General features: G+C 44.6%; 1 protein-coding gene across 5 annotated transcripts in view; it reads left to right on the top strand.

The window, feature by feature from the left end:
• Window positions 1-13,888, top strand: part of FAM114A1 (family with sequence similarity 114 member A1) — a 50,848-nt gene extending 36,960 nt beyond the window's left edge. For 4 of the 5 annotated variants that reach the window (XM_082238182.1, XM_082238180.1, XM_082238184.1 and 1 more), the window contains 6 exons: window positions 826-911; window positions 1,636-1,812; window positions 2,452-2,591; window positions 4,873-4,945; window positions 9,390-9,443; window positions 12,180-13,888. In XM_082238182.1, coding sequence (XP_082094308.1) covers window positions 826-911; window positions 1,636-1,812; window positions 2,452-2,591; window positions 4,873-4,945; window positions 9,390-9,443; window positions 12,180-12,281 — 632 coding nt within the window. In that variant the 3' untranslated portion in view covers window positions 12,282-13,888. The remainder of the gene's footprint in view (window positions 1-825; window positions 912-1,635; window positions 1,813-2,451; window positions 2,592-4,872; window positions 4,946-9,389; window positions 9,444-12,179) is intronic. The other variant, XM_082238181.1, reaches the window with a different exon arrangement.
• The last annotated feature ends 7,864 nt before the right edge of the window (window positions 13,889-21,752 follow it).

Below are 21,752 nucleotides of genomic sequence, written 5' to 3'. Positions count from 1 at the left end.
ATCAGTTATGAATGACCCAATCCTCAAAGTGACGTTTCTGAAAAACCTTCCCACTGAAGATACTGGTGTCCAAGTCAATATTTATTTGTTTGTTTCATAAAACATATACCGCCTGATTGTTTAAAAAAAACCACTCAAAAAGGGCAAAACATTATCATAAAGAATATATGTGGCACAAAATCAAAGAGACTTACACATGCATACCTTAGTAGAAGAGTGTACCAACTATTAGCAGTCTCTAGGGTTAGGAATAGCAAAACTAGGAATTATAGATCAGATCAGCAGCAACTCACTGATGGGTTAGATCTAGGCACATTCTGATGTTGCCCAACCCCCATGGCAGGCGCAAGGCAGTGCTTCTTAACTGGCAAGTGCTCCCCTCATTTGCTACTGAGAAGTCATCTCAAGGGCTTTCACATCATCTTGGGGGCCTTGGGGCAGCCATTTATTCCCCAGTGCGAGCAGCACCTGACAGTTAAGAAGCCAATGCCTCATGCTTATAGCTGGGTTGGTGCCACTCTCTCTATATAAAGCTATATCAGAAATGTTGTAAGACAGGAAAATAGAAAACTGGTAACCAATCTATTACTTACGACAAGAACTGAAATTGCTTCCAAGTGGAAAGTGGAAACTACATCTATTGAAGAATGGCTTAGAAGGTAGAATAATGTGATGAGGAAACTTACTTATTTGCTAAGATTTAAGGAAGAGAGCAAGAAGAAATGCCTTTATAAAAAAAATAGGATTCATGTTTTTTGGGAACAGAATATAACTATCAAAATATTTCAAGGGTCGTTTTTTCTTGTTTCCTTTTTACTTTTGCAGCAGATGCGGGAGATGAGTTTGTGACCATGCTTACAGAATTGCTCTTTGAATTACATGTTGCTGCCACTCCTGACAAACTTAACAAGGTGGGTGACTTTGTTTGCCTTTGGGGGGGAAAGGATTCTGCCCTTCTTCACCAACACAGGGAGCATACTAGTTTTAAATAGCTAGTGTAGCACACTAGGAGGCAGAGCAGTAGTGCAATTGCAGCTTTGGTAAAGTGGTGGCTGTAAGCAGAGAGAGTTGTAATGAAGAATTATGAGTTAAACCAAACATAATTGGAAAAAGAGGTTATCTGCCTGCACTGTAATTAATATGTCCACATATTGTTCACATTCAGAAAATAGGATTTCTTAGAAAAAGAGATATTAATTGCACATTTCAAGTTTGTGAATCCTTATAGCCTGTTTCTTCGGAATGTGACATAAAGCTGCTAATGTTTGAGGCCCAAAAAGCCTAAGTCAAGCAAACCCAAATTCTTTATTCAAAATTATGCAGGTCATAACAAGGGGTGAAATCGGGCAAGGATGGTGAGACGTTTGGGGATGTGAAAGATGTTCAAAACAATGAAGGAAGGAAAATAGCCACTAGCATTGTTCTGCAAATGCTTGTACAAACACTTGCAGAAATATTCATGCACTGCTAAAACAATGGATGCCGTAGTTTCATGCTTCCATGAGACGGTTTTGGCCAGTGAAAAAAATCAGGCAGCCTCTTTCACACAGTACTCAAAATATGTCATTCTAATGCATATTGAAAGAGCATGTCATTCTTCATGCTAGATTCTCTTTTGTTCTGATTCTTTTGCAGGCTAGAAAGAAAGCTTATGATTACCTGGAAGAAGCTAGACTCCCCGAATCTACAGAAAAAATGGAAGAGAACAGAGAAGAGAAAACAAAAGTAGATGAAGCGAACCAAGAAGGTGAAGAAAAGCCTCAAACAGGTGAATCTGGAGACACAGAAGAAACAAAGAACAAAACTGTAGAGGTGAGCAGATTTCAGTTTGTCTGCCTATCATCATATTTTGTTATTACACATAAGTAACCATAGTACTGACTTGAGCTGATTAAGTTGTATCTGTGTGATACATAGTTTGACTATTTCCAGGAATGAAAACTGTCTCTGTCCCATCTGAATATGATTTCAAATCAGCTGGGTCACATGCATCACATTTCGCTTGAAATACTGTGCCTATTATGGACTTAAGTAATTGGGATTAAAATACGTTTTCCACAAATCAGCAAGGAAGATTCATGCACATAGCAGACTTAATGCACATACAGATAAGGGGTGTGTGTCCTGTGCATATTCATATTGCAAGGCACATGCAGATCCGTTTGAAATGTCCCTTCCAGATGTTTTGGACTGCAGGTCCTACAAGCTGTTCTGACTGGGGTGAATGAAGTAGTAGTCCAAAACTTCTGGAGGGCACCAGGTTAGGGAAGGCTGCACCGAACAGTGGTAGTTGGACCTTTCTAAAATGCATACACATGGAAATTCTGCAAACCAAGGTAGGATCTGACTTCACCTTTCCAATGGTATTTCCCACCACTACCTTCTCTCCTCCTCCTTTTCTTCGTTGAACAATGCAATTCATCATCCTGAGCCTTTTGTTTTTCTTTCCAGGAAATTTACATGTTGTCTATTGAAAGCCTTGCTGAGGTAACAGCCCGTTGTATCGAACAGCTCCACAAATTAGCAGAATTAATCCTTCATGGACAAGAAGTTGAGAAGCCTGCCTTGGATCAAGCAAAAGTTCTAACAAAGTGAATATATTGTCATTCTGATTCTTTCAATGTGTGTGCAGTGCTTATTGAATGATGCTCCTTGCAGAAGATGACATTCAGTATTGTTTTGTCTTTCTGCTGCAAGAATACTTCCACTACTGTATCATCAGTGGAGGAGTTTTGCAGGTGTTGCAGGTGGAAAATCCTATTTTAAACACATTTCTGCTGGTGCAGCACATCTCTAAATCACGTACCCAGGTCCTTGGATCTGCCAGATGTCAGGAAATGCAAACAATCCTAGGAATTAATCAAGTGTTTGTTAGAAAGTAGTAACCACCGTATTTTTCGCCCTATAAGACGCACTGTCCCATAAGGCGCACCTAGTTTTTTTGGGGGGAAATAAAGGAAAAAAATATTATTTCCCCCCCAGGCACGGGGCTGGGGCGGGGGAAGCCCGAGCTTCCCCCGACCCCAGCCCCCAGAACAGGCAACTCTCCGCAAGCCATGGGAGCCCAGCGCCGGGCTCCCGCGCCTTGCCAAGAGCTGCGCGAAGTCTGGGTGTGCTGAGCTCAGCGCGCCCAGGCTTCAGCATGCAGGCAACTCTCCGCAAGCCGTGGGAGCCCAGCGTGGGCTGCCACGGCTTGCGGAGAGCTGCGCGAAGCCTGGAGAGCAAGAGGGGTCGGTGCGCACTGAGCCCTCTCGCTCTTCAGGCTTCAGCGAAAGTCTGCATTCGCCCCATAGGACGCACACACATTTCCCCATCATTTTTGGAGGGGGGAAAGTGCGTCCTATAGGGCGAAAAATACGGTAATAGAAAGTACAAAAACTATAAAATACCAAATCACATCATGAAATGACTCAATTGTTAATTATTAACACCAACAATCTAGAAACTAACAATCATATCAGGACAGAGATGTGGCAACATTCAGCTGTTTTTGCCAGCCGTTTGGTAATAGATTTATTAGTCTCATCAGGGAAGATACTCAAAAGAGTATCTTTAGATTGACCAGGAAACCTAATAGAATCCTAGGAACTGAAATTGCTTAGATGCTCAAAATTCTGTTAAGAGGCTCTTCTAACCTCCTTCAAAGAGTTTCGCTTTTCAGTGTACTAGATGGTTAAATCCAGTCCAAGGTGACTATGGGATGATGGAATTCAGAGCACACGAAAACTCTGTTTACCTTCCCGCCGCAGTAGTGTCTATTTATCTACATCCTTGCATTGTCATAGCAGTATGAGAATGCCCCTAGAATGCCTTCTTACATAAGCTGCTGTCAGGGAACTGACATCGGAGCTAGAGGCAGAGGGAAGGCTCCCAAGTGATGCTGGAGAAGGACCCAGCAGGGAGAGAGGCAGCTCATCAGCTGGGGAAGGAAATCAGCGCAACACCAGGGATAAAGGGGGGCAGATGGGGGAATCGGCGAGAGGGCTCCAGGACTCCTCGCCGGACACCAGCGGGGAGAGCACGGGTCCTCCGCTACCCACACCCTCCCTGCGCAGAAGACTTCCGCGCAGGGAGAGTAGGAGGAGACTTGGCATCAAACAGCTTTTATGCTGGAAAAGGTTTAAGAAACGCCCACTGACGGATTCTGCTAGCGACTGAGGCAGCCACGAAGTGAAGGGCTGTCCAGACAGAAAAGGTTTAACAAGGCAACATAGCCAGGAGTGGCAGCAACTTACGCACGAGCAATCCCTATATTCATTACAGCTGCCATTCATTTCAAATCTAAGAACAAAGGAAACGGCCTTGTACCAAGTTAAACCTGTGTGTGTGTGTGTGTGTGTGTGTGTGTGTGTGTGTGTTTAGCTAAGTGTTGTCTAGAGCAGTGTTTCCCAAACTTGGGTCTCCAGCTGCTTTTTGGACTACAATTCCCATCACCAATGACCACTGGTCTTGCTAGCCAAGGATGATGGGAGTTGTAGTCCAAAAACAGCTGGAGACCCAAGTTTGGAAAACCCTGGTCTAGAGTGACTGGCAGTGGATCACAAGAGTTTCAGACTGGGATGTTTCCCAGTCCTATCTGGAGATTGCAGGGATTGCATCTGGAAGTTTCTGCAAGCAACTCTTGTGTACCATTGCAGAAATTTTCAGTCTTTTACACTCAATATAACATTTCTCCTACTGCATAAATGATGTTGCTGTTACCGCTATTGTTTCAGTAGCAATAAACATGCTTATGTTGGTATGCCCTTGACAGTACAATACTCTTATAGAGATGTAACATGGTGCATATATTGATTACAGCAGTAGCAGTTAATTCATCTGTGCTGTAGTGAAATAAATGTATTAGTGATATTTCCTTTGTTTCTTTAACAGTTTAACAAGTACAATGTGTAATGAAGTTTCTTCCCTGTCGAAAAATTTTGCTGATTTCTTAACTTCAGTTGGGGTAAGTTATTATGCATTTTTATTTATTTACAAGTCACTTTGTCTTGAAGTCTTATTCCTTGGTTGAGTGAGAGAACCAGAAAGTAGGTACACAGAAATCCTATTTCCATTGATTATTGAATTTCACCACAGAGCCATAAGCATAAAAATACTTGGGGATCTATTTTAACTATGTCCTCTACTATTTTTGCCCAAGTTCTAGGTCTTCATTTTCTGTGGTCTCTAGGTGCTGGGCAAGCGAAGTGTGAATGAGCCCTAGATTGTGATAGATATTATGGGACAAAACGAGAAGGTGAGCCCAGGGAGTGGATTGAAAAAAGAGCAGGTTCTTCTGGAACGGGGGGGGGGGGGAGCGGGGGGCGGGACGGACCCTGAGAAATGCAAACTTCCAAGACTGCAACTAAAGATCAAGTCTGGACTATCAACACGATTTCAAACATATTAGTGCTTGAAAGGGACCATCTCTCAAAAAGATGAAAAGCGAAGCAGGGAAACTTTTGTTTAAAAAATAGTAATTCCAGTGCAGAATTTCAACATGCTTCATTTTTGTTTGATGGTGGAATTTTAAACAAGACTCCTGTGAGCCATTTTCATCTTCCTTGCATCAGCAAGCATCTTTTCAGAGTTTCTTTTAAAATAACATAATTTAATCATATTGCTTTCACTCTGAATAATTGATGCTGGTGGCAAGTTACAGGAATTTGTCTATTTCTGCATTTTCTCCCCGTGTTTTATCATATTTCTCCGAGGCAGTCTTGATAAATATTTATATCAAACCCAAAAATCCAGCGTGAAATATTAATCTGATCCAACTTCAGAACTAGGCATCTTACATGACTTTTAGTTTTGACCTTGGTGCCTCTGCACTTCAACAGTTTTGCTTGATTTAAGCACATAATTTAAAAGAGATTCAGCTCTGACTTGCTATGTGTTCATAGCAAACAAGTCCATATATAGCTATGCTACCAGACTGGAAGTTGGTGCTGAGCAGCAAAAGCTTTAGCCCTGGAAGTTGGGCAACTTCTTTCTGATGTGAATGTGCCTTTTAATGTGAAATTTCCTCTCTAGTTAGAGCGTATGTTTACTAGCCCTCTGAAAGACACCAAGTGATGCACATTTTACAGGTGTACATATATTTTGTACTTAGATATCAGTATTTGAATTTTAACGCAAAGTGAGTAGAGATCCACCTTGGTCACGTTGAAATTAATGCCGTTACCACATTCATAACCAGACATACAGCTGGGACTGCAAAGGACAGGATGGCATCTCTCCTATTCTATACAAGTGAAACTCGAAAAATTAGAATATCGTGGAAAAGCAGTAAAAGCTGCTGCCCCATTGTCCAAGCACAGTGGACCAACACCAGCTGATGACATGGCTCCCCAAATCTCTTGTCTGATGAGAGCAGTTTTTGCATCTCATTTGGAAACCAAGGACCCAGAGTCTGGAGGAAGAATGGGGAGGCACACAATGCCAGATGCTTGAAGTCCAGTGTGAAGTTTCCACAGTCTGTGTTGATTTGGGAGCCATGTCATCAGCTGGTGTTGGTCCACTGTGCTTCATTAAGTCCAGGGTCAACGCAGCCGTCTCCCATGAGATTTTGGAGCACTTCAAGCTTCCTTCCACAGACGAGCTTTATGGGGATGCTGACTTCATTTTCCAGCAGGACTTTGGCACCTGCCCACACTGCCAAAAGTACCAATACCTGGTTCAATACCTATGGGATTACTGTGCTTGGTTGGCCAGCAAACTCGCCTGACCTGAACCCCATAGAGAATCTATGGGGCATTGCCAAGAGAAAGATGAGAGGCATGAGACCAAGCAATGCAGAAGAGCTGAAGGCTGCAGGCTGATAGCATCCATGCCATGCCGCATTGAGGCAGTAATTGATGCAAAAGGGGCCCAAACCAAGTACTGAGCATATGCATGCTTCTACTTCTCAGAGGTCCAATATTGCTCTATTTGCAGTCTTTGTTTTGCTGATTTCATTGAATATTCTAATTTTCTGAGTTGGTTAATTTGGGGTTTTCATCAGCTGTACGCCATGATCATCACAATGATAACAAATAAAGGTTTTACATATCTCACTTTGCATGTCATGAGTCTATCTCATATATAGAATCATAGAATCATAGAGTTGGAAGAGACCACAAGGGCCATCGAGTCCAACCCCCTGCCAAGCAGGAAACACCATCAGAGCACTCCTGACATATGGTTGTCAAGCCTCTGCTTAAAGACCTCCAAAGAAGGAGACTCCACCACACTCCTTGGCAGCAAATTCCACTGTCGAACAGCTCTTACTTTCAGGAAGTTCTTCCTAATGTTTAGGTGGAATCTTCTAATGTTTAGGTGGAATATTAGTTTCACCTTTTAAGCCGAATTACTGAAATAAATGAACTTTTCCACGATATTCTAATTTTTCGAGTTTCACCTGTATATAGCAACCAGAGTTGCAGCTATAGTACTTCAACACTGGCAATGGGGCAGCAGCATTTACTGCATCTGAGAGCAGAAGGCTGGCTTAGAAGGTGGTGGGCAGTTCACATGGCAAACACTCCTCTGTCCTTCAACATCTCACCACCACTCCCTGATCCCCAGCATTTGCTGCTTGCGGTGGCCCAATGGTAGGGAAGGCCCTGTATACAACTGAGGCCAAAACTGTTGGCGGTGGTTGTTTACAGATGTGATTGCTCTTACTGAACTAATTTTAAGTCAGATAGCAAGGCCAAGGAATAGCTGCAAGAGGACCATATAAACTAGTCATTATGTAGATTTAGAGCAGATGAGGCTCCCCAGATTAATAGCATCTCCACACAACTGCTAAACAATGCAGTCATTTAATAACCACATTGTAACTCTGTCCTTCTCACTTCATGACAGCAGTTATTGAGAAACAATAAATATTTTTATTCTTTATCGCTATAGATCTCCTTCACAGTGTTTGCACTAACTATTGATTATATAAATCAATATTGTTTAACAGGCAATCATTTCTTTATGTTTCAGGGGCTTGTATATGCTGAAATAAACAAGGGGATGGGTAGTGGTTTTTTTAATTACTGACTTTGAAACAGTATTGTTGTTTTTATTATTTCAGGGCTCCCCCCCATCTCTTTTTACAATCTCTTTGGGGCTGGCATTATTTTTAGTAATAATCATCACAACAGCAGCAGTAGTAATAATAATAATGTTTGCTTAACACTTGCTGTGCATAGTGCTTTATAGAATAATGGTAAAAAGATATATCTGAACCCTGAGGGGCTTAAAATTTGACTAGGGAAAACAATAAATAAAGGGGGAAAGAACTGGTGGGAATGTAAATAAAAAGAATATGTGTTCCATTCACACATATTTAGCCTTAGTTTCAGTAGTGGATGAAAAATAAGACTTTATAATAATATTTTAATAATAACTTTATTATTTATACCCCACCCATCCAGCTGGGTTGCCCCAGCCACTCTGGGCGGCTTCCAACACATATAAAAACTTAATATAACATCAAACATTAAAAACTTCCTGAATCAGGACTGCCTTAAGATGTCTTCAAAGAGTTGTGTAGTTCTTTATCTCCTTGACATCTGATGGGATGGCATTCCACAGGGTGTTCCATCATGGACAAGGTAGATTTGAAGGGAGGCAGATGTCACCAGGTAGGTGTTCTGGAAGGCAGTGCCCAGCACAAGAGGTAGCAACAGGATGAGGCCACATCTTTTGAAAGTAAGGACAAGGAACTTGTGTTGGATCTGGGAGTGAACAAGAAACCATTGTGGAGATTCGAACAGTGGTGGGTGGTGGTTTGGGGTAGCATGGGGTACGAATGAAGGGAAATTGAAGCGGTCCTACCAGAGCTAATCCTACGCTCCTCTTGGTGCATTTTCATCACATCAGCCTCCCTGCTGTTTTGCCTCTCTCCTTCCTGGTTAGCAGCAGCCACTCAGCTATCAGGAGGTCAGGTGAACACTATTGCCCCACTGCTGGATTTAAAGGAGGGAGACTACCAGCAGTGGGCCAGAGAAGAAGAGTGGGGAAGAGGCTGATGAAGCAATTTCTACCCACAACCTCACCATTGGAAAAATAAATACAGCTCGCTTTCTGGGATCCAAAGAAAGTTGGTTGTGTTGAAAACCAGTTGAGATTGCTGAATATCGCCATGATTTAAGCAAGACTGAATTCCTCGGACTTGTTCCACTGTCTTCACAAAGCCTCTAGCATATTTTTGTCTAGTCTTTAAAAAAAATTGCCCTTTCTGTATTTTTGCATCAATGAAAATGGTATTTTGTATTTGACACTGAACATGTGCATATTTTGTCTATACAGTAAGCCAGCACCTTCAGAATCTCACTCTTCAAAACAAATGTATTACTAAAGCAAAGAAATGTTTTATTACCACTTTCTCGATGTATCCCTAGCATTAAACCTTGCCTCTGTTTTCATCTGAGCAGAGTGACAAAAAAGCCGAAGTCCTTAACCCAATGGTCAACAGCGTACTATTAGAGGTAAGTGTGCCGCTATTTTACATAAGGAACCACTTTGCTGTCTTTTTCAAATGAAGCTAGCATACATTTATGTCCCTATGAAGAACCATAAAAAGTAATGGTTATCACTGTAATTCCGTGCCATTTCATAAACAGTGTCATTGTGCTTTAATCACTCATCTGTGAGAGCTTAGCCATAACAGCCGTGCTGCTTTGTCTAGGAACATTTGTAAGACACGGGTGAAACGCTTCTTCCTACCGCTTACCATAATGCATTGGAAAGAACTTGCTGGACAATTTACAGTTAGTTCAGTAAGGTAGCTTTGCTTTCCATTCCAAAAAAAAATGCCTAGGAATAGACTCTGCACCTTAATAAAGTTTCTGCTGCGCATAAATCAATAAATATAATCTCTGAACTAAGATGAATGCTGGCGGATGTGCCATTCAGTTCAATGGAGCTTGCATAGACAAGGTTCTCAGTAGGCTGTGCCTATTTATTCATGTTAAAATTTATATATCAATATTCTTCTAGAAATAAATTTCAGAGTGGTATGCAAAGGAATTTGAAATTCCATGTGAAACAATGATTGCATTGTATGGGCCTTTTGCATTATTTTGCCTCTAGAAAACTATGGTCCCTACAAATGTTGGTACTCTCAGAATTCTGACAGCAGATAACCGGCATTTCCATTGCCAAAAGATCCAAACAGAGCCAAACTAAAGTTTCCATTATATATATATATATATATATATATTTGCTTTCGTAGATTTTCACGGGTACAGGAATGCAGGTTTTGGTGTCTTCGGGTGTCTTCCCGTGTAAGAGTCGGGGTGTCTGTGCGACGTTTCGACGAGGTCTGAAGATGACGAGTGAGACCTCGTCGAAACGTCGCACAGACACCCCGACTCTTACACGGGAAGACACCCGAAGACACCAAAACCTGCATATATATATATATATATATATATATATATGCAGGTTTTGGTGTCTTCGGGTGTCTTCCCGTGTAAGAGTCGGGGTGTCTGTGCGACGTTTCGACGAGGTCTCACTCGTCATCTTCAGGCTGGTGCTTTCGGCTTCTTGTTCCAGTAACAAGAAGCCGAAAGCACCAGCCTGAAGATGACGAGTGAGACCTCGTCGAAACGTCGCACAGACACCCCGACTCTTACACGGGAAGACACCCGAAGACACCAAAACCTGCATTCCTGTACCCGTGAAAATCTACGAAAGCATATATATATATATATATATATATATATATATATGCAGGTTTTGGTGTCTTCGGGTGTCTTCCCGTGTAAGAGACACCCGAAGACACCAAAACCTGCATTCCTGTACCCGTGAAAATCTACGAAAGCATATATATATATATATATATATATATATATATATATATATATATATATTGTATTCCCCGGCTGTAATTCACTATTGGTTGTTGCTAGGAAATGGCCATCAGCCGCTCCTGTGTCAACTTCAGGAGTGTCTACAATGTAGGACATGTATCTGCAAATTCTTGGGTAGGATTGGCTAGTTTTCTTAAAGTTTTTATAAATATATATATAGAAAGCAAGACAATCCTTCGTACCTACTTTCTGTGCTCTGTTTTGAAGGCTTTTTTTTTTTTTGTCTGTCTGTGACTCAGGAGTTTATTATTCAGATGGGCAGCATTCCTAGTAATTAAAGGGTGGTATTCAACTAAGTGGGGACGCGGTTGGTGCTGTGGGTTAAACCACAGAGCCTAGGACTTGCCAAGCAGAAGGTTGGCGGTTCAATTGGGTGAGCTCCCGTTGCTCAGTCCCTGCTCCTGCCAACCTAGCAGTTCAAAAGCACAGCAAAGTGCAAGTAAATAAATAGGTACTGCTCCAGTGGAAAGGTAAACGGCATTTCCGTGCGCTGCTCTAGTTCGCCAGAAGCGGCTTAGTCATGCTGGCCACATGACCCGGAAGCTGTACGCCGGCTCCCTCGGCCAGTAAAGCGAGATGAGCGCCACAACCCCAGAGTCGGCCATGACTGGACCTAATGGTCAGGGGTCCCTTTACCTTTATTCAACTAAGTGTTACTCGATAAGTAGCCACACTGAAATTATTGAAACTTAGGTTATCGTGTTCATTAATTTCAGTTGATCAAGTCTGAATAACAGTTAGTTGAACAGCACTCTCAGCATACTTTTCTTCTTCAAAATGCCCCTGCTGGTGTGGGGTAGGGATTTGTATCAGAGCTGTGGCACAGGGGGAGGAAGGATTAACCAGATTGAACTCTCTCATATCCCGAAAATGGGCACGAGAGAGGAGTCGTGCCCACAAGTGTTCTCCTCCACAGATATTACTTGCTCTGGGAAAGGAATTTGGATTCGGACTGTGACATTGCGGAGAAATCGTTGGAATTTCCTGAGCCACAAACCACAGTCTTCATCCATACCATTTCCCTCACACTGTTTTCTGAAGAAGAAAACCAACCCAATTATTTTGCAGCAAATGCCAGTGTTCCTTAAGCAAATACGTAATGTCACATACACATGTACACATGTTCAAATAACTGTGTGCTTGTGTTTTGGAGCCTCATCCAGATTAGATTTCCCATTTGGACATGTTTATGGCATCATCATATTATGTGCTTCCTGCGGCAGTGCATAATGCATGTATCTCCCCGCCAAGCTGGAAGCAGGCTGCACTGATTTCAAGATAAGTGGGGTTGAAAGGCACTGCAATATGAAACACACTGCAATATTAACATACATTTTCTTTCCTCCTTAGGGTTGTAACAGCACCACTTACATACAAGATGCTTTCCAGTTATTGCTTCCAGTTCTCCAGATCTCTCATCTCCAGAATGACTGTTCAAAAACACTACAATGACCACTTTGCATTTAAAAGAACCATCAGCCTAATAATCTCTTGGTTGTGTTTACAGTTCAAAAATATGTCTGATGCCTTTAAAAGACACTAAATGCAATTTTGCACATGCAGAATGAGTAATACTCTTGTATTTAGGTAAACCTATTTAAACATACAGTTTCATAATAGGGGTGGAAACTGTCATATTCTTTGTATTAATTTAAGGTAAAACGTGTTTATTTCTGTTTTATTGGTTGAACTTTATTTTGGGATATTGCTGTACTAACCTGCATCCCATTTTGAAACATTTGCACTGGCCTATTTGCCCAGGGTGCCAGAATGAAGTCTCCTGATCCAAAATCAGTGTAAAGAACTGAGGCACAGTTTGTTACACTCCAAACTAAGTAGTCTGGGGATTCAGCACCTAGTAGGGTAGCTGTTCTCTGCATGCATGAAGGTGAGGCAGCATCCCCTTATTTAAGTTCAACGGCACTTTTCCCATATCAACAGTTTCACGTAGCTTAAATGTAACATACGTTTTCATGCCTTAACGGAATCATGAACTAATGACAGTGCTTCTTTCATAGATACAAAGTCACAACCTCGTCATTTAGATTGCTGATTCATTCAGAGGCCAGCATGAATCAATGATAGCACCCATTCATGCTTGTATGACAGCCATTGTGCAGAATGCATCATGAGATTGTCTGCACTTCCTGGTCTGGTCCAAGCTTTCTACTGCTGCTTCTCCCCAGTGGCAATCTCCAATGTGTAAGTGCTTTTTAGAAGGGTAGCCGTGCTAGTTTGTTGCTGCAGAAATGACAGCGGCACTGTAAAGATTGACAAATTTATTATAGCATAAGCTTTAATGGACTATATACTACTTCATCAGATATGTGATGGTGTTTAGATGACAGAAAAGGTTGACAGTGGGGTCAAACAATGAAATGCAAAATGTGCTGTCTGAAAATTCAATTAAGGCATGAATGTGTGCAAAATAAGCACACTGACAATTCGCAACATCAGTAAGTGTTTGTGGCTGCCAAGTAGTGAAGTCCACCAATTTCCACATGCTACTCTGCCATTACTATTGACTTCAGGGTCTTTGTGGAAAATTGTGATTTATCACTACTGTAGACACAGCAATAGTGTTTGCTGCCTCAAAGTGGAGTGCTGCTGTCATATGCCAAACCAGTGGATTATTTATGGTAGAAGTCCAGTCTCTGGTTTAGACGAGGCTATTCAGAAAACCAAACTTACTAGCGAGGATGGTGCCTTCCATTAATCCTATTGAATAATGAGCTATCATTTTGTTAAACATGACCTTTTTTTAAAAAAAAAAAAGGTCCAAGGGCAGATTGTTTGCTTGAGTCCTCATCTACCCAACTTATTGACAAATGTCATTTTCTCCCCTGAAAAGTATGTGCATATAATCATTTCTAAAAATTGGTATTTTGCACCGGAAGCAGTATGTTGATTTTATGTTGCTAAAATTCACAGACAATTTTTTTAAAAAAAAAATCTCTTATGATGTGTAGCGCTTATTGCATCCTGCATATGGGATTCTCCTTTCATGTTTTATCAACTAATATAAACATCAATAAAGCTAAAGACAATGTTTGCATCCAGTAGCTAACTACATTCAGATTATTGTAAAAGTTGTATCTGCTTTCTTCTCTACTTTTCTTGCCGGCAAATTCTGATAAGAGATTATCAAAAGACATTTCTCTTGTAAGATAGCGTTCTGTACAGAGAACAGATACAGCATTGTTGACTGTAATTAAAGACAACTTGGAGAATCCTCTTTCTCCCTCACAATTTGAAATGGGCAGATAAAGGCAGAAAGCATCCAGATCCTTACTGTAAATTATCTTCAAACCAGCAGCTTCAGATCCTTCACATTTCTCAGCAGTATTTAATAAGTGAGATAATTTCTTTTAGCTTAATAGACAAATGGAAGGACTCACAAAAGCTTCTGCATACTTTTCTGCTATACAGTGATTTTTTGGGGGGAAGAAAGGGCCAGCCTTGCCAGGAATCCAAATAAATTCACCACTTCGGTCTAAGCACAAAAGCACTTCTCCAGTTCTATCTGCCCATATACTATCATATGTTTCCAAACTGAGTTTGCCTTTGTCATTAACTTCTAGTAACTTTTTCCATCTGGGAAACTAATTTGTGTCTCCAAGCTGTTGAACTTTCATCCGAATATGTGGCTTCAATACTCATTTCTTTTACGTCTTCAGTTTCTTGAAAGGTGATGAAGGGAAAGCATTTCCCCCCCAACATAGCACCAGGGCATGTTTTTCATTGGCACAGACAAATCTGTGAAGGATTTTTTGCCAGAGTGCTGCCATAAAAGAAATTTGAAATATGTGTTGTCTTAACCAAAGAGTTTGCTTCTAACTTAACCACCACATCCTCTTTGGAATAATCAATGATGTTATGTAATAATAGAATATAACGTTTGTGTGATATCTTTTCTGCAGGACCATATGGTTTGTGTCAAGGGGATGGTTAGCTGCTTGTGCTTAAAATTGTGCCCCTTCAGAGTTTGTGCGACCCCACAAACCTCTGTGTGTGACAGAGCTCCTCAGACATGTCTGCTCTAGTCACTAGTAGAGTCTGACAGTGGCTGTCTGCGGAAGCGCTTCCAGCAAAGAAGTTCCTTAACGGAAACGCGTCTCCTGGACTCACGACGTGGCAGCTTCCGGCGCAGCATGGGTCTCCCTGCCGCTGCTTCTGACACTTCCCCGCTATTTTCGCTCGAAGTGTCTCTCACCCCTTTCTCTCCCCTGCTGCTTCCTGCCTGGGCTGCTGCGTCTCTCCCAGCATTACTGAGACCCTCCTCCAGAGACCCGGCGCTCCCCCTGCTGGTCCCTGCTTTGGCTGTTGACTCTCTCCCAGTCTCTGGGAGCCTTAACACTTCCCTTTCCTCCGATGTCAGTTCCCTGACATCCACCTCCCCTCCAGGGCCCCCCTCTTCCCCGCCCCTACTTTCTCCTCTGGGCGGTGAGGAGCTGAAACCCCTAAAAGAATCCTCTTCATCTTCCGACGTCTCGAACACTTCCCTCCATCGGTCTTCGTTCCGACTCGCTGAATCCTCTTCCACCTCGGAATCAGCGAACCCCTCCAACTCTTCTTCGTCGTCGGTGGTGGCGAAGTATTCCCTCCGGAACCTCGCCACTGGCTGGGGTTTTCTAGGGAATCTCTGATGGAAAGTTTCAATCAAAACCTCGTCATCTACCTCCTCTGCCCTGACCCAGGTGTTTTCCGACTCCGGCTCCCCTTCCCACATTACCAAATACTCTACTTGCTCTCCCCTCCACCTGGAATCGAGAATCTCCGCTACATGGTAGCTGTGTTCTTTTTCTTCCATAGCTGGTCCCCTATTGACCCTCCCCTCTCTGTCCCCTATATACGGTGACAGCAATGATCTGTGGAACACTGGGTGCAACTTCATGTGGTTCGGTAACCGGAGTCTGAAAGCCACTGGGTTGACCTGTTGCGTGACTTCAAATGGGCCCAGTCTTTTAGGTCTTAACTTCTTACAACCTCCTTTAAATGGTAACCCTTGGGTGGACAGCCACACCTGGTCCCCCACCCTAATGCTTTCCCCTTCCCTTCTGGTTTTGTCTGCCTGCCTCTTATATTCCTCCTTCGCCCTGTTTAAATTAAGTTGGAGCTGGCGATGGATCGCTTCCATTTCTTCAACGAACTGTTCTGCGGCAGGAACGCTCCAGTTCTCCCCCTCCCCCCCTGGGAAGGCTCGGGGATGACACCCGTGATTGGCCAAAAAAGGGCTCATCCCCGTGGACACGTTCTCTGCATTGTTATAGGCAAATTCTGCCAACGCCAGCTTCTCCACCCAATCATTCTCTCTGTCATTCACATAACACCTCAAATATTGCTGGAGGACACCATTAGCTCTTTCCGCCTGCCCATTGGTTTCTGGATGACGGGCAGTGGAAAAATTCACCTCTACATGCAATAAGCTCATGAGCTTCCTCCAGAACCTGGAAGTAAATTGTTTCCCTCGGTCCGAAACCACCCTCAAGGGGGCACCATGCAACCTAAACACATTTTCCACAAACAATTTAGCGGTTTCTTCTGCTGTGACCGCATGTGAGCAGGCTATAAAGTGGGCCATCTTGGTTAACAGGTCTACCACAACCATAATGGCTGTCTTCCCTTTGGACCTGGGCAGATCAGTCATGAAATCTATTGCCACTGCCTCCCATGGTCTTTCCGGCGTGGGTAGTGGTTCTAATAAACCTGCCGGTGCCCGCCTCTCCCCCTTGGCTCGTTGACATCGGTCACACCCTCTCACATATTCACGCACATCTTCCCTGACCTTGGGCCACCAGAATTCCCTGGTAACCAGCCACATGGTTTTGTGTTGCCCAAAATGCCCTGCTGTGGGGCTATCGTGCAGTTGCTTGAGTACCTTTTCCCTCAATTCCCCTTCAGGTATGTATAACGCTCCCTTGTAGTACAACGCCCCGTTTCTCTCCTCAAAACCCCCGGGTTTGTCTCCCTCCCTCCTGAGACCCCTGAGTTTGTCCTGGGCGTATTCATCCTGCACCGTTCCCTCTACCAGTTCCCTTTGCCCCACCAAAGCCGCCCCACACACCCAGCGGTCCTCGGGAATAACATGGGTCTCTTCGGGTGCACCCTCTCCCTCCAAATATTCAGGTTTGCGTGAGAGAGCGTCCGCCCTAACGTTCTCCGGGCCTGGTACGTAACAAATCTCAAAGTTAAATTTGGAGAACTCCTGGGCCCATCTCAACTGCCTTTGGTTGAGCACTCGCGCAGTTCTCCAATACTCTAGATTCTTATGGTCCGTGCACACTTGCACCTTCTGTTGTGCACCAATTAGTAGATGCCTCCATCTCCGGAAGGCCTCATAAATCGCAAGAAGTTCCCGGTCGTACACCGTGTAGTTTCTCTCAGATTTGTTCAGCTTTCGCGAAAAGAAGGCACACGGTCGCCACTCTGACCCCTCCTTCCCCGGCTGCAGAAGCAGCACCGCCCCTATGGCTCTGTCCGAAGCGTCTGTTTCGACCCTCAGCTTTTTTTGTAAATCCACATGTAGAAGTTGTTCGTCAGAGGCGAAGGCCCTTTTCAGTTCCTCAAACGCTCGCTCCGCCTCCCCCGTCCAAACAAACTTCTTTTTGCTGCTGAGACAGTCCGTGATGGGCGCCGTCAGGTGGGCGAAGTTTCGGATGAACTTACGATAAAAGTTTCCAAACCCTAGGAACCTCTGCACATCCTTCTTGGTCTTGGGTGTTTTCCATTCCAGCACCGCTTGAACCTTGCCGGGGTCCATGGCCAACCCCTTGTCTGACAAGCGGTACCCCAGGAATTCCACCTCCTTGGTATGAAACTGACACTTTTCCAGTTTCACCCACAGTCTGTTGGCTTGCAGCCTGCTCAACACTTCTCTGACGTCTCTCACATGTTGCTCCTCATTCTCCGAATACACCAACACGTCATCTAAGAAGGCCACGCAATTCTTGTAGAGCAAAGGCCCCAGTACATGGTTCATAAAGGCTTGAAAACACGCGGAGCCTGTTTGTAATCCAAAAGGCATAACGAGATATTCAAATGCCCCCAAAGGGGTGAACATGGTGGTCTTCCATTCATCCCCTTTCCTTATACGTATCAGGTTGTACGCCCCCCTTAGGTCCAGCTTTGTAAAAATCTTTCCTTTTCGCACCCTGGTCAAAATATCATCAATCCTGGGCATAGGAAAAGCCGCCGGCTCTGTCACTGCATTTAGGGCCCGAAAGTCACATACCAGCCTCGGCTTGTCCGTGTTTTTTTTATCCACAAAAAACACTGGGCTACCCCCCGCTGCCTTGGACTCTCTGATGAAGCCTCTTTTCAGGTTCTTGTCAATGAACACTCGCAACTCCTGCATCTCCCTGTCTGACATGGCATACAACTTGCCTACAGGAAGCTGTGCTCCAGGGAGTAAGTTGATCTGGCAATCAAAGGGCCTATGCGGGGGTAGTTGGTCCGCTTCCTTCTCGCTGAACACGTCGCTGAGATCAGCATACTGTGGTGGCACCTTCCCCTTCTCCATCACTTCCGTCCCTGCTAGGGTGGCTTGGGCCCCTGCTGACCCCTTTTCCGCCCTGCAGTGTTCTAAGCAGTGTGCGGAACCGAAGGAAACCACTCTTTGATGCCAGCCCACCAGCGGATCATGTAGGGCTAGCCAGCTCATTCCCAAAATAATGGGAGCGCCTCCCAAGGTGGCCACATTAAACGCTATCAGTTCTGTGTGCCTTGCCACCCTCATTATCATTGGGACGGTCTGCAAGCTGACGCCTCCTCCCAACAGTTCCCTGCCATCAATCGTGGTCACCTGCAGGGGGTTGCTTAAAGGGATAGTCTGTATCTGGTGTTCAGCAGCAAACTCCTTGCTCATGAAATTGCAGGAGCTGCCTGAGTCCAACAGCGCCTTTATTTTTAGGGGGTGTCCATTTTGCAGCTCTAGCGACACTTCAATCACTAGAGCAGGTCGAGGAGCTTCTGGCACCGGCACTTGGGGAAGGGGCACTTTCACTGCTCTTTGGCCCGGCTGCAGTGCCCTGCTGGCAACCAGGCGTTGGCTTTTACCTGCTCCGTTTCTCCCTGCTCTTCCCCCTCAACAGCTCCCACCATCCCTTGCCATTCCTTCCTCTGGGGGCAGACTCTGGCAAAGTGGCCTGGCTGTTGGCAGAGATAGCATTTCCGGGCTCCCTTTCCCTCCTTCTTCGCCCCCTCACTGGGCTTTGAAACTGCGCGCGCGCGGGCTGTTCCGATTTCCATCGGCTCTGCCGGCGGGAAAGCTGGCTCAGGAATGTCTGGAATGCGTAACTCCTTCCAACGTTCCCCTCTCCCTTCCCGCCTCTCCAAGGCTCTTGCCTCCTGGCGCGCTCCAATGGTCAGCGCAGATTTGGTCAGCTGATCCATAGACCCCGCCCTGGGGCTCCTGGCCAGCTCATCTTTCACAGCTGAAGAAAGACCTTCTTCAAATAGCATCTGAATGGGTGCCGCCGATAAATCCCACCCCAATCTGTGAATCAGCATGGTAAATTCAGTCCAGTACTCACGGACAGATCTGCTTCCCTGCTTGCAAGCCATTAGCTGTCTGCGTACCAACCCTTCCTCAATATCGCTGGAAAACATGATATCCATTGCACGAAAAAATTTCATAGTGTCCTTTAGGATATCGTTGTGCGTTGCCATCAGGGGTCGAACCCAGTCCCGCGCCCCCTTCTCAAGATGCCCAATTACGAACGCAACTCGCGATTCCTCATCAGGGAACTCATCAAACTGCACATTCAGGGCATATTGCATCTCAGTCCTAAAGGCATGGTAATCCTTGGGGTCCCCCCCAAACTTCTGCACCAATCCTGGTACCTTTCTGGGGAACTGAGTGGTTCTCCCCTTTTTGTCAGCATCCTGAGCCCTTCTCTCCTCGAGCCTCGCCGTCTGCAGCGCCAGTTGGACTTCCAGAGCTTGATACCTTTCCTCCAAGCTTGGACCAGCTCCAACCCCTGCGTCTCCGGTTCCGACTGGGTTGCTCATGATGCTTTCTCCTGCACAGGCAGCGTACAGAGACTGTCAGACTGCTGTCAAGAGGATGGTTAGCTGCTTGTGCTTAAAATTGTGCCCCTTCAGAGTTTGTGCGACCCCACAAACCTCTGTGTGTGACAGAGCTCCTCAGACATGTCTGCTCTAGTCACTAGTAGAGTCTGACAGTGGCTGTCTGCGGAAGCGCTTCCAGCAAAGAAGTTCCTTAACGGAAACGCGTCTCCTGGACTCACGACGTGGCAGCTTCCGGCGCAGCATGGGTCTCCCTGCCGCTGCTTCTGACACTTCCCCGCTATTTTCGCTCGAAGTGTCTCTCACCCCTTTCTCTCCCCTGCTGCTTCCTGCCTGGGCTGCTGCGTCTCTCCCAGCATTACTGAGACCCTCCTCCAGAGACCCGGCGCTCCCCCTGCTGGTCCCTGCTTTGGCTGTTGACTCTCTCCCAGTCTCTGGGAGCCTTAACACTTCCCTTTCCTCCGATGTCAGTTCCCTGACAGTTTGTGACCAGCTTTTCAAGATGATCCTTGCTGTAGTAGTAGTAGTATTTTTTTTTTACCATTGATTAATATTGGCTTGAGGTGTTTTCCATCTGTGAGTAGGCTTGACTATGGTTGGATAGACTGCTGTTATTAGCATTGTCTGCAGCTGCAACAATCATTCAAGAAGTTGTGGATTCTGCTTCCTTGGAGGTTTTTAAGCTGAGCTTGGATGACCATCTGTCATGGATGCTTTAATTGAGATTCCTGCATTGAAGCGGGTTGGACTAGATGACCCTAAGGGTCCCTTCCAACTCTATGATTTGCTCATAGAGTAAAAGGACACACTCGCTCACGCTGAAGCTGTTTTATGAGCTCCACCCACCCCCACTAGATTTATAGAGCTCCTTAGTGGGATTCAAGAGTCAGGAGAGAGAAAGTTTGTTTACAACCCATTTCTCAGCTAGAGTTGCTCTCAGTACAGCTTTCAAATTAGCAAAAATAATACAATATCTGCCCACCTGCTTACAGTCTTAAAGGCCATGGCACAAAAGACAAATGTGCAAGGAGGAAAGAGGAAAGCAAGCTAACTCAGATGCCAAATTCTTAATGTTGCAAGGTTCTAATAATGATGCAATTTGGGTGGATATGGGCTGCTTGCAGTTCAAAAACAGGTCCTGGTAGTATCTGGGGAGCCAGCCTTCCTGGAAGTGGCCATTGCAGCCAAAAGTGGTTGACTTTGCAAGGTACTGTAGAGCATTTGCCTTCAGGAGCCTTGTTGGAACTTGCTGGCTTCTGGCCATTCCCATCACAGCATGTAGAGTCATGGAGGCCCTGTTGATACCATCATGGCCAGCACAGATGATTCTGCAACTCTTACAGGGCAGATGGAAGCAATGGCCTCTACAAGGGTCTGGAGGGGCCCAGCCCAGCTGATGAGATGTCAGTTTTATGCTATCTGCTGCATCTAAAAAGTCAACAACAGTGCAGCAGTAGTAATATTAATGTGTCCGCTCCATGTGTGAATCTGGGGCAATTACCGCTAGTGCCTCCCCTTTAAAAGGCCCTGATAGTGCACAAGTAGAGTTTTGCTACAATATTAGGCATGTTCGTGATATGCTGGGAAAGAATCCTCTTTGGTTTCTATGAGCTCATTCGGCGTGGAATACTCTTTGAGTTGAGTTAATCCAGGGAGAGAACAACCAAGAGAAGCGACAGAAATAGATTGCTTTAATAGAGGTGAACTTTTAACTAAAGGTTGTGCAGGAATATGTTGTAAGCCTTGGGGGACATTTTAAAGAGATGGTAGGAGAATCGTTTAAAACGGTAGATAGCTTATTTGAAACGGGGCTTCCTGTAGGTTTTTCCGAAAAGGCTTAAATTATGCATGTAATGGGCTACCGCTTTGTCCATCGGGAAAATGAGTAATACACTA

Source organism: Podarcis vaucheri, assembly GCF_965113315.1.
Source record: "Podarcis vaucheri genome assembly, chromosome: 9".
Taxonomy (NCBI): Eukaryota; Metazoa; Chordata; class Lepidosauria; order Squamata; family Lacertidae; genus Podarcis; species Podarcis vaucheri.
The sequence above is the reverse complement of the archived record's forward strand: the minus strand, read 5'-3'. Positions and strand labels throughout refer to the sequence as shown.